The 14,003-nt window shown below is 35.9% G+C and overlaps 1 protein-coding gene across 1 annotated transcript; it reads left to right on the forward strand.

Annotated features, from left to right (window-relative positions):
• Window positions 1–83: 83 nt before the first annotated feature.
• Window positions 84–13,902, forward strand: LOC137394637 (uncharacterized). The gene is made up of 7 exons (XM_068081389.1): window positions 84–217; window positions 3,797–4,205; window positions 5,663–5,785; window positions 8,899–9,063; window positions 9,287–9,402; window positions 9,586–9,685; window positions 13,205–13,902. Exons 2-7 carry the CDS (start codon window positions 3,825–3,827, stop codon window positions 13,403–13,405), a joined length of 1,086 nt encoding a protein of 361 aa, XP_067937490.1. The 5' UTR covers window positions 84–217; window positions 3,797–3,824; the 3' UTR covers window positions 13,406–13,902.
• The last annotated feature ends 101 nt before the right edge of the window (window positions 13,903–14,003 follow it).

Below are 14,003 nucleotides of genomic sequence, written 5' to 3' on the forward strand. Positions count from 1 at the left end.
TTCCCTCAAACCATTATACATTTTATTAGGAACTAGGGGTTCACCTTAACCCAATGTTGTGGTTTTCTTATCTCGTTGCGACTTGTGGGCTTTGACAATATGTGTGTGAAATATTTTTAGAGCGTGGCTAAAAGTTTTCGAAGCCGATTGCACTCCGAGTCTAAACGATTTTAGAATTTATACTAAAAACAAGTGATCTGTGTTGATACATCAGCAAGTGAGTGTTGCTAATGCGCAACGATTTAGTTATGACTCACAGACAGAGGCCGTGAGTCGTCATCATCATTAGAGGCCGTGCTAAATGACAGCTCTCATACGACGTCTTTTGCTAGTCTATTTTATTGCCTCTATTAAGAATGCTCTCTCGAAGCATGTGGTCTGGTATATTAGACTTGCACTTGTTGTATGTTTTTGGTGATTGCTTATTTTAGATTTGCATGATGAGTGTCACTAATGCCTCTTTGAAAACAAGTCCTTCATTAACAAAAAAACGTAACAAGCTGGATCATCTCAAATTAACTTACCGAGTAAAAAGCAAATTGTTTTTAATTAGCAGTTTATCAAGTTTTGAACTTGCATAATAATCTTTAAACTTGCGGCTTAAATTCATTTACGTTGTCCTGTTTGATAAAAAAACTGAAAACTATTAGATAATCAGTCGAGATGTCTAAAGGAAAGATCTTTTAAAGAAAAGGAGGTATGCCAACAAAATATTTTATGGTGAATCAAACTCGTAACACGATGAAATATTTCTATTGTCAATAAAGTTTACTTTATGTCAAGATCTTTATTCTGTATCTTTTTATTTTCCATATCGCTAATTTTATAGCTTTACCAGTTAATTCAAATGCAATACAGTGTGATAGTTTGAACAGAAAAATTAGAAAATAACACTAAATCATTTGAATCTAGTTTTCAATTTAGGCCAAAAATGGGTTAAAACTAGAAGAATATAAATTAAGAAACAATAAATTGCGAAACAATACATATTGCTAAGCAATACAGTGTGGCTATAAGTTGTAGGTGGGTATTGTTGTCGATTCTACCACATGTGAAATGACTTTAAGTGAGATACAAACATATTTGCCAACTTTCTTTTTTTCATTCTCATCAAATACAAAAACTTCTAAGAAGCAAAGTAGGTGTTTCAACAAAATAGGCAAAATCTGCATCAGTTTCTGCCTTTTTTCATTAATAGATTGAAGAGTACATTTTAATAATTCATGGGCCATAATTACATGATGATTATATATATGCTTTGCTGACCCTATTATTGCTAGTATGTTATGTAATTGTAACTTTAAATCAACACAAAGCCATTATCATAGAAAAACATATATTTCAAAATTAGTGAAAGTCAAGGACAATGTGGGGCTAAATTCAAAGGTATAACTTTCCAATTGCAGCTATCTGCCATTTTGTAATTGCAGGTTTTTTTCAGCTTTGTGTTGACAGCTTAGGAATATCACTGACGGAACGCGATATTTAACGTTATACCAAACCTTGTTATTTTAAAAAGCATATTACCCAACTGTTCTTCAGTGGTCCAGTCACCATAATAGGTCTAAAGAGCAAGGCTATATTTCACTATTGATTTATAACAGATGAATTTTCTATTAACACGAGAATGAGGGAACATGTCCTTAGATAATTTAAGTTTATTTTCTAGTCCAAATCTTAAATTGCCTCTTTACTTGTTCAAATTAATGGAAAATGAATTTGAATCTCTAAAAATGGGAGTTATTTTAAGTAATCGAGTGTTGGAATTTTTAAATCATTACTGATTGGGCACTGCTTTTAGAATTACAATATGTACAACAATTGGGCTGTACCCAAGTAATAAAATCAAGTAACACTTTTGGGAGTGCTGCTCTTCCTCCACTCTTTCCAGACTTTTAGACAATATTTATGTCTAGCTTCCAACAAAGTTCTTCTCAGCAGTTTGTTAAACGCTGTTTAAAGATGAGCACTTCTAAAAAGTTGATAGTAATAATAGTAATAATAGTAATGATAGTAATAATAACTGTCTAGTGGTAATAAAGTGGCAAGCAGAGCTTTGAAATTTTTGCAACTATGATCTTTTTTCCATGTTATTTGTGTTTAAGTATACCATGCTGTTAATCATAAAATGAGGTAGTGTAGTCATCAAATTGACACAAATGTTGCGTTTGAACTTACTTATTCATTTTCTTAGGCGATTAGTTAGTAGAGACATCTTGGAAAACCTTTCTCTAATAAATTTTATACTAAACTATTGCTTATTGGGGATATATTCTAGTTTTGAGTTACTAAAAAATTCAAACTTTGCAAATTGGGAAGAGTAGCAAGACGTTGTGTAGTAACTTGATCTAATAATATTATGGAGTAGTAACAATGGTTTACATTCAGATGAGGAATATGTGCAGCTTGATGAGTGTAACTTGGAGATATTAATAACACTCAGTGTGCCATAGCAAGTTTGAGTGCACCTTTCAGTTAGTTTAATATCTACTAGGGCTTTGTATAAATCTTGTTACTTACTAGTTAGTTTATCTCTATTTATTTCAAGTTTGGCTAATTGCAATACTCAGCTTGTGAGATCTTTACATATTTTATTTGAACTACCGTACTTTTTAGATTATTAGCCGCTACTTTTTTCTGATGATTTGAGCCATGAGGCTTATATAAGGGTGCGGCTATTCTGTGGCTTTTTCTTTCATCGCTAGGGCGCATTAACCAGAATCTCCGGTTAGTGCGCCTCTAGCGGTGAAAAAAACGAAACAGCGCCTAACGGTACTGTTCTGTTAGGCACTAGGTTAAAAAGCGTCGGTTAATATGAAACAGTGTCGTTAGGCACTATTCCGTTTTAAACAGGAAAGTTGCCGCCGTGTTAAAAAGCACCATTCTGAGTTCTGCGGCCTATACAAAGGTGTGGCCTATGTATTGTTTTATTATCGTTTTTGGAAAATAAAGCAGATGCGGCTTATATAGGGGTGCGGTTTATAGTCTGAGAAGTACGGTAGTTATTGTGTTATTAAGCAATATTGCAGAATAGTTAATCTGTATCCATGAATTATTACATAATACTGTTGTAGCAGTATACAGTTCATAACTGAACAACATAAATATAGACAAAAATTTGTGGTATTTATTATTTCAGTTAGCAAGAGTCACTGTTGGTCAAATTTTATTGGGTATTAACTTGAACTTTTACTTTTTTTTAATAGAGATGTCCATTCAAATTTCTTTATGACACATGTGTTTCTACAAGAATTGTGCCATGTAATGACTAATAAAAGCCATCCTTTGGATGTTAGAAGCAATTGAATGTTTAGAAATCTGAAGTACACAAAATGTTGTAAATAGCCACATAAATAACAAAGTTTTTACATGTAAGTAAATATTTTCATTTACACCGTTTTAAGTTAGCTGACAAGCCTAAGTTATGAATAATTTTTATGGGTAATTTAAAAGATTGTCAAGATCAAAAAATTGCCTTCTACATTTAATATCGGATTGTTTACAAGTCTAAACAGATATTTCTTTCGAAAGAATTTGAGTTAATTAGCATTCTATTTGATTGACATCTATAGATTTTGATTATTTTTCATTTGTAAATACCTTAAAAATATCCATCCTCAAACATTTGATTAAAGTGTTGGAATGTGACTCTTTTTAACCAAACAGGTATGGAGAAGAGCATATCGGCCTACAATTTCAACTCTAACAAAGACTTGTGTTCTAAATATTTCTAGTATTGTTAAAAGGTTGTCATATGAAAAGCTCTCTAAGCTTGCAGTAATCTACTATTTATTAGGGTGTGAGGTTGCTATCTGCTGCTCACAATGGCACAAACTCATGCAAAGGTGAAAGTTTCTTCCCGATCTTCGGGCAATGCACGCACCAGCAGTGAATATACAAATGGTCGTCTTCCATTGCCTCCTGTTCAAACCAGCAAAGCAGATCACATTGCAGAAGGCATGATAGTGAGTTCAATGGCAGTTCCACCTCAAAAAGCTTTTGCAACCTCTGCACGGAGACTTTCTAATGTCAGTGAAAACAAACTGAAATCAGGGGCATCTCCGGAAACATTGAATGGTAGAACAGCAGACGAGTGGGAACGACTATTGAGGGAGAAAGATAAAGCCATTAAGGACAAAGACCGGGAAATTCGGGAGAAAAATGCAGCCATGAAAAGTAAAGCACAGGAGATGGCGAAAGCGACTGTAGGTTCATCGATATGTACCATGTGCTTTGGGAATACATTAGGTTCATCAATATGTACCATGGACCTTGGGAATAGGTTGAATGATAAGTTCCATGTGCCTTGGGAATAGGTTCATTAATATGTACCTTGGGAATAGGTTCATCTATCTTTCTTTTTTTGTGACGTCATTTTACCGTTGTCGACCATCTTTATAGACAATTTTATCATTAAAAACACGAAGCCTTAGCAATGAATTTTTGAAAGCGATGCTTTTGTTTGCAATTTTTTACTATAGTGTCAATACAACACCAAAAAGTACTATTAAATAAAAGAATAACGATTGTTTTCTACAAAGTATGGCGGCTTTTTCGTAAACGAGCACATGTGCAAATGGCTTGATGACGTAAAAAAAATGATGGATATGTACCTTGTGCCTTGGGAATAGGTTCATCAATATGTACCATGTACCTTGGGAATAGGTTCAACGATAAGTACCATGTGCCTTGGGAATAGGCTCATCAATATGTACCATGTACCTTGGGAATAGGTTCATCAATATGTACCATGTACCTTGGGAATAGGCTCATCAATAAGTACCTTGGGAATAGGTTCATCAATATGTACCTTGGGAATAGGTTCATCAATAAGTACCTTGGGAATAGGTTCATCAATAAGTACCTTGGGAATAGGTTCATCAATATGTACCTTGGGAATAGGTTCATCTAGACTTGCACCATGTTTCGGTTTAGTCCGGTGGTTGCGGTTAGTTTCTGTTAAATCCAGCTGAATCTTTTCTGACATCAGACAAAACTGGAAACTCCGGTTAATCGGTGCGAGTTTGAGATGCAACTTTTTGGTATGGTTTCTGTTTCCATATCATAAAAACTGCGCCTGCGTGCTTGAACCGGATACACAGAATCTTTCATGGAAATTGACACTATTTTCTCTTGTAAGGTTTTTTAATCTTTGCTTTACATATATGTAGATATCACATCCATTCTCGAAAGCTATTTATATTTCATTACAATAATCTGAAGTTAAGGTTCATGAAATGAGGATGTTCAGGTGGCCTCGGTGTCAGGTTAACCGTAAGCAATTGTGACATCGTTTGACACCGTGGTGAGTCATCATGTGTGTTGGTTATAAACGGTGTTCGATTGAAGTTGAGGTCTATAACCGAATTGGCATGGGAGACAAATCGTGCAGGTTTAGGTTCATCTATATGAACCTTGGGAATAGGTTCAACGATATGTACCTTGAGAATAGGTTCATAAGGAATACCTTTAGGAAGGCATGTTAATTACTGCAAGCTTAACGCTGTATATTCAAGCATACACTACACAATTATCAAACATACCGTACTTTCATGACTTACAGACTCTTTCTCCATAGCGAGTTCCGTTACCCGACTTTTTAATCTACAAACGTATAGTATGCTTCTTTTGTGCCAACAATTCCTTGTTTTATATATTTTAGACGGACATACAAGCTCTTGAGGCTAGAGTTGTTGCTATAGACAAAGAGTGTGCCTCTCTGAAAATAGACATCTCTAAGAGGGAGAAAGATGCGCAGCAGCTGCAATCAATTATTGACGCTAAGGTTGGTCGGCCTCTGTTGTGACACTAGATTTGTTTGAAATTTCTGTGTCTCAATGTTTTCTGACAGTTTTCATTGGTGTTCTACTGTTAAAAAAGGCCTCAAGAGTGTTGCATGCTGGAGCACAAGCCTGCTCTTTTGGACTGGCTGATGAGGGTTAGAAGAAAATGTTTTTAAGGTGGCAGGGAAGATTAGAACATAATGCGTTAACAGAAGGTCATGGCCTGCCATCCACCACAGTTATTTATCAACATTGTATTTGCATAAAGACTAGTTGAAGTCAGCATTTGTTTAGGTATGATCGGGAAGGATTCAAGCGCTTAGTGTCACAGTAGTAAAATTAGGAGATACAATTCAGGGTTAGTGTCTTTGTTTCTGCTTGAGCGATTGCCGCCACAATGAGTAAGTACCTAGCCAGTAGATACTGTAATAGTAGCAGTTCATATGTGTGTATGTCATTTTTTTCACTCAAAAGTTCCTAATAATTCGGAACTTTTTATCAACATTATCAGATTGAACACGTAGTTGCATTTAATAAAGCAGCCAATCGGCAGCAGTATGAGCTACAGTGAATACTGTATTAGCATCGCTGATAGGGGCAGCAGTTTGCTAGATTTAGATGTTCACTATTGACATAAATGCTCATTCACAAGGATGCCTGTTCTTTATCACTGGATCTCTATGGTAACAGCAAACATCCTTTTCAAACATACAACTGGTTATCTGAACTGACAGCAAATAGTGTCACAGCTGCCACTGTTAATCTCCTAAAGATGGTTCCAAATGAGCAGTTAGGTTAGAGGCATTGTAGAACTGAGGGGCAGTTGAAATGTAGATACGGTTAGTGGAGGTGCATCCGAGAAGCTTTCAAAGCCCTGAATGGCGAATTGCACTGCGCACACAAAATCTCCTATTACAAATAATATTTATACATTCAGCTCAATTAGATTCTCACAATAGCTAATAGTCTCACAAAGCTAAATGGCATGTTTTGTCTTGTTGATAATAGTTACTTAGCCTCTCCTACTGCAGTGCCTTGTATGTTCAATGCGAGAAATGATTTGTTATTAATGATTTGGCATTGAAAACGCCGAATTAAAATTACTTTTCACCGTTTTTTGAGGATCATGGTATATCGATGTGTTCTTGCTTGGCCTAATTAGTCATGTTTCATTCTTTCCTTTGATATTCATTCACTTTTTTGCCTGTTTCGTAGCCACTAGTTTACTGATCAGGTCTACTCACTCTGTTTAATCACTCAGTCTACTCACTCTGTTCAATCACTCAGTCTACTCACTCTGTTCAATCACTCAGTCTACTCACTCTGTTCAATCACTCAGTCTACCCACTCTGTTTAATCACTCAGTCTACTCACTCTGTTCAATCACTCAGTCTACTCACTCTGTTCAATTACTCAGTCTACTTACTCTGTTCAATCACTCAGTCTACTTACTCTGTTCAATCACTCAGTCTACTCACTCTGTTCAATCACTCAGTCTACTTACTCTGTTTAATCACTCAGTCTACTCACTCTGTTCAATCACTCAGTCTACTCACTCTGTTCAATCACTCAGTCTACTTACTATGTTCAATCACTCAGTCTACTTTCTCTGTTCAATCACTCAGTCTACTTACTCTGTTTAATCACTCAGTCTACTCACTCTGTTTAATCACTCAGTCTACTCACTCTGTTCAATCACTCAGTCTACTCACTCTGTTCAATCACTCAGTCTACTTACTCTGTTCAATCACTCAGTCTACTTACTCTGTTCAATCACTCAGTCTACTCACTCTGTTCAATCACTCAGTCTACTCACTCTGTTCAATCACTCAGTCTACTCACTCTGTTCAATCACTCAGTCTACTCACTCTGTTCAATCACTCAGTCTACTCACTCTGTTCAATCACTCAGTCTACTTACTCTGTTTAATCACTCAGTCTACTTACTCTGTTCAATCACTCAGTCTACTCACTCTGTTCAATCACTCAGTCTACTTACTCTGTTTAATCACTCAGTCTACTCACTCTGTTTAATCACTCAGTCTACTTACTCTGTTTAATCACTCAGTCTACTTACTCTGTTTAATCACTCAGTCTACTCACTCTGTTTAATCACTCAGTCTACTTACTCTGTTTAATCACTCAGTCTACTTACTCTGTTCAATCACTCAGTCTACTCACTCTGTTCAATCACTCAGTCTACTTACTCTGTTTAATCACTCAGTCTACTTACTCTGTTCAATCACTCAGTCTACTCACTCTGTTCAATCACTCAGTCTACTCACTCTGTTCAATCACTCAGTCTACTTACTCTGTTCAATCACTCAGTCTACTTACTCTGTTTAATCACTCAGTCTACTCACTCTGTTCAATCACTCAGTCTACTCACTCTGTTTAATCACTCAGTCTACTCACTCTGTTCAATCACTCAGTCTACTCACTCTGTTTAATCACTCAGTCTACTCACTCTGTTCAATCACTCAGTCTACTCACTCTGTTCAATCACTCAGTCTACTCACTCTGTTCAATCACTCAGTCTACTCACTCTGTTCAATCACTCAGTCTACTCACTCTGTTTAATCACTCAGTCTACTCACTCTGTTCAATCACTCAGTCTACTCACTCTGTTCAATCACTCAGTCTACTCACTCTGTTCAATCACTCAGTCTACTCACTCTGTTCAATCACTCAGTCTACTTACTCTGTTTAATCACTCAGTCTACTTACTCTGTTCAATCACTCAGTCTACTCACTCTGTTCAATCATTCAGTCTACTCACTCTGTTCAATCACTCAGTCTACTTACTCTGTTTAATCACTCAGTCTACTTACTCTGTTCAATCACTCAGTCTACTTACTCTGTTCAATCACTCAGTCTAATTACTCTGTTAAATTACTCGGTCTACTTATTTACACTGCCCCGACTATTCTCAAAAAGAATTACCATAAGCTACAGTAAAGTCTTGAGCTGTTTTGCCAAATAATTGTTTGAGTTATTATTATAATTTTGGCCTCCTATCATTTTTGCAACATTGGTTCTACACCGTTGTTTAGCACACTCACGTTGATGATGGTCTTATCATTGTTGTTCATGAGATGCTGTATTCATTATTTTAGAAAAATGAAAAAGATTACAAGGCACTTTATGAAGCTGAGGTTGCTGCCCACCAACGCACTACAGACCTGCTGACACTAGTCAATGAGAAACTTGATGAGAAAGTGAAACAGCTGTTGGATGCAGAAAAAAGGCATGCCGAGCAGGTGCTAGCTCTTCAAGCCCAGGTTAGCATTGTCTCTGCGATTAAATGTGGCAGGAATTGTTTGAATTGCTGGATATTCTATAGATCCTACATTTATTTGTTTAACAAACTTTCAGCTATGCGCCTATTGCCTAGCATCTATTTGTAAACATTGTGGCCATAGTTTTATTATACATGATGTTTGTTACATACTTTACTAAAAACTTGAGAGCTTGAACAAAAGGCATATGGGTGTTTCCAACCAGATGGAAGAAAAGATGAAAGTTGCTTTGCAAGAAAAAGATGATCAGATTAAAGAGAAGAATGAGGTTATTCAAAAAATGAAGAAGCAAATGGCTGAGGCATTTGCTGGCAGCTCAGTGTAAGTAGCAGAAGGTTATGATGGCAGCATCAGCAGCCATTTTCAACTAGACATCAATACCCAAGTTATGGGCACTTTATTCTGCACTTGTGTAGAACTTTGCATTTTGCTGACAGTCTGCTCTGAGAAACGTAACGTCATATGAAGTTTTAACCTTTTCGCTTTGCTTTCTATATTACGCAGGGAGAGACAGCAGCAAATTGATGAACTTAGCAAAGAGCTGTCAAAAGTTCAAACGGAATGCGAGAATCTGAGAATGAAAATCCGGCAAGGCGGGCACAAGGTACTGATTAGCTTTTAACTAGATAGTCTTACAAATATAATGTATACTTCCTGATGAGTTTATAGTCGCTACTGGCTGGACAGTCTAAACATTGGGAACTGCTATGGCTTTTTTCAGTCGCTCTTGCAGCCGTACACAGTGGTCAATCATGGTTTATATTAGTAACGTGATATCTGCGGCAAGCTATGCTGCAGCATCCTGTCTCTGCTTTCTCTGTGATCACAACAAAACAGGACTTGAGAATACCTACTGATCAGCTACTCCAGCAAGTTTCCATGATTGAATTATCATTGTTGATAGCTTTAAGACACCCCAAAAGCATGTGATTTGTTGTTTTTTATATTATATGCTGTTTTAGTCATTTAGAACGCTTGTCCGACAACAACGGATTGGGGTTTAATTCCCAAAAAGCCACCATTGGTGACAGGGGATAGCGTCTCATCTTAAACCATGACTGTCACGAACAACTTTTATCGTACTTACTGGGTAAATCAGACACGCTGATTCCGATTTTGTATTCAAAATAAAGATTAGGCCACTAACCTTCAAAGTCATTTTGGCTTTTTTAAAGCGTTTCAATATCCGTTTCGAAAACAACACAATCGGCATTACAAACTCCACCCATAAATATGTGACGAAACCTAGCTTTTTCAGGAACGGAAGTTAGGAACGTTTAGTCCGATTTAGAATAATAGAGATGGGTGTCTTAAAACCCATTATTATCTAAATCCAGCCTGTAAAATAATTTCAGTTTTTTATGAAAGGTATATAAACTATTTAAAATTGCTCGTAGCTTGTTACATGACGTTTAAATGGGCTGAACGTCGAGAAAAATTAGCTCAAAAAGCGCGGTTTTATCACAAGCTAGCGTTGTTATCACGTTTTTTAAAATGCAATGCTAAATAGCTTATCTACCTTTCAGAACAGACTGATACTATTTTTAAGGCTGAATTTAGATATTAATGGATGTTAAAACACCCATCTCTATTATTCTAAATCAGTCTAAACATCCCTACGTAACTTCTGCTCCTAAAAAGCTAGGTTACGTCACGTATTTATGGGCGGAGCTTGTTATGGCGATCGTGTTGTTTTCGAGACCGATATTAAAACGCTGTAAAAAAGCCTTCATTACTCTGAAAGTTAGTGGACTAATCTTTATTTTGAGTACAAAATCAGAATCAGCGTGTTTGATTTACCTAGTAAATACGATAAAATTTGTTCGTGACAGTTATGGTTTAAATTTCTCTTTGCAACTGGGTCTTCAGCATTCATGTCTTTCAGTTGTCAAGGCTTTTTTGCAACTAGACTCAAACATGTCCAGTCAAGACCACAGAGCCATTGTTTGTGTAACAATACTCTTAAAAACACGTAAAACCTCTGCTTCAATAAGCTAAGCAGACAGCACACTCTATCTTCATTGCTCTGTAAATTACTTCTTTATAATTTATCAGAGATCCTCTAATGCCATCCAAGCTTTTAGCCTATGCATAGTTGGAATGGAAAAGCAACGTAGCAGTTTTTTAACTCATGATGTACCAAAAGAATCACTTTTTATACCCAAATTGATATTTTGGAGTTCTTGTCAACATGTAGGCCTACATTCATGTCATCACATAGCATCAATATCATGTATGTGCGAGATTACTATAATCTAAACATAAGTCTTCACAGGGACAGTCTCTACCATCACATAGCATCAATATCATGTATGTGTGAGATTACTATAATCTAAACATGAATCTTCACAGGGACAGTCTCTACCATCACATAGCATCAATATCATGTATGTGTGAGATTACTATAATCTGAACATAAATCTTCACAGGGACAGTCTCTACCATCACATAGCATCAATATCATATATGTGTGGGATTACTATAATCTAAACATAAATCTTCACAGGGACAGTCTCTACCATCACATAGCATCAATATCATGTATGTGTGAGATTACTATAATCTGAACATAAATCTTCACAGGGACAGTCTCTACCATCACATAGCATCAATATCATATATGTGTGGGATTACTATAATCTAAACATGAATCTTCACAGGGACAGTCTCTACCATCACTTAGCATTAATATCATGTATGTGTGAGATTACTATAATCTGAACATAAATCTTCACAGGGACAGTCTCTACCATCACATAGCATCAATATCATGTATGTGTGAGATTACTATAATCTGAACATAAATCTTCACAGGGACAGTCTCTACCATCACATAGCATCAATATCATATATGTGTGGGATTACTATAATCTAAACATGAATCTTCACAGGGACAGTCTCTACCATCACATAGCATCAATATCATGTATGTGTGAGATTACTATAATCTGAACATAAATCTTCACGGGGACAGTCTCTACCATCACATAGCATCAATATCATATATGTGTGGGATTACTATAATCTAAACATAAATCTTCACAGGGACAGTCTCTTCCATCACATAACATCAATATCATGTATGTGTGAGATTACTATAATCTAAACATAAATCTTCACAGGGGCCGTCTCTACCATCACATAGCATCAATATCATGTATGTGTGAGATTACTATAATCTGAACATAAATCTTCACAGGGACAGTCTCTACCATCACATAGCATCAATATCATGTATGTGTGAGATTACTATAATCTAAACATGAATCTTCACAGGGACAGTCTCTACCATCACATAGCATCAATATCATGTATGTGTGAGATTACTATAATCTGAACATAAATCTTCACAGGGACAGTCTCTACCATCACATAGCATCAATATCATGTATGTGTGAGATTACTATAATCTAAACATAAATCTTCACAGGGACAGTCTCTACCATCACATAGCATCAATATCATGTATGTGTGAGATTACTATAATCTAAACATAAATCTTCACAGGGACAGTCTCTACCATCACATAGCATCAATATCATGTATGTGTGAGATTACTATAATCTAAACATGAATCTTCACAGGGACAGTCTCTACCATCACATAGCATCAATATCATGTATGTGTGAGATTACTATAATCTAAACATAAATCTTCACAGGGACAGTCTCTACCATCACATAGCATCAATATCATGTATGTGTGAGATTACTATAATCTAAACATAAATCTTCACAGGGACAGTCTCTACCATCACATAGCATCAATATCATGTATGTGTGAGATTACTATAATCTGAACATAAATCTTCACAGGGACAGTCTCTACCATCACATAGCATCAATATCATGTATGTGTGAGATTACTATAATCTAAACATAAATCTTCACAGGGACAGTCTCTACCATCACATAGCATCAATATCATGTATGTGTGAGATTACTATAATCTAAACATGAATCTTCACAGGGACAGTCTCTACCATCACATAGCATCAATATCATGTATGTGTGAGATTACTATAATCTAAACATGAATCTTCACAGGGACAGTCTCTACCATCACATAGCATCAATATCATGTATGTGCGAGATTACTATAATCTAAACATGAATCTTCACAGGGACAGTCTCTACCATGTGAAAACTGTAAAAACTTGAAGGCTCATCTTGAGAAGAAGGAGCAGACAATCAAGGAGAGAAATAGAACCGTTGATGAGCTAACACTCATATGTGATCGTTATGAGGTGCAGCTAAAACAACAGGAGGAGCTCCTAAAGCAGTGGCAGGATGCCAAAGGTCGAATGTTAATATTTGACAAATAATTTAAATTTTTAGAATTAGTTTTTAATAGAGATTCTTTTTTAATGTTTGTATCATGGTACATGCACCTAATTTGTTGCTCATTGCTATAGAAACAATTTGATTTGTACATAATATTTATTGTTAGCGTGACATTGCTCATTGTCTGTTCATTGCAGCAGTTAGACTAGGTGTTTTTTTATACAATTATTATTATATTTAAAACGCTCAATTACATTGCGGTTTGGTTTATCGCCTTTAGGCTGAGCCACCGGTTTTTATTTTAAAATATTTGTATGTTTGCCTTGTAATAAAATAGCTTTTTGATGTTCTTTTTGTAATTTATTTTACAAACTGTGAACTGTTGGCTGCATATTGTGGATGCAACATCAAAGGCTTTTTCCTATACCGTACTGTTTTTTCCATTATGCCGTCCATCAGTATTCTGATACAAAGTTCTGTATTAAAGGCTGTTTTGTATAATTTTATTTTACACATGCTCAAAATACAATATATGCGTTATAAATTTGCGAATGTGTATTCAGTATATACAATGTACATACAAACTCCAAAACATCAAAACCACTGTTTTGGCATTGGGAGATATTTCAACATCTAAAA

This window comes from Watersipora subatra, chromosome 4 (assembly GCF_963576615.1).
Source record: "Watersipora subatra chromosome 4, tzWatSuba1.1, whole genome shotgun sequence".
Taxonomy (NCBI): domain Eukaryota; kingdom Metazoa; phylum Bryozoa; class Gymnolaemata; order Cheilostomatida; family Watersiporidae; genus Watersipora; species Watersipora subatra.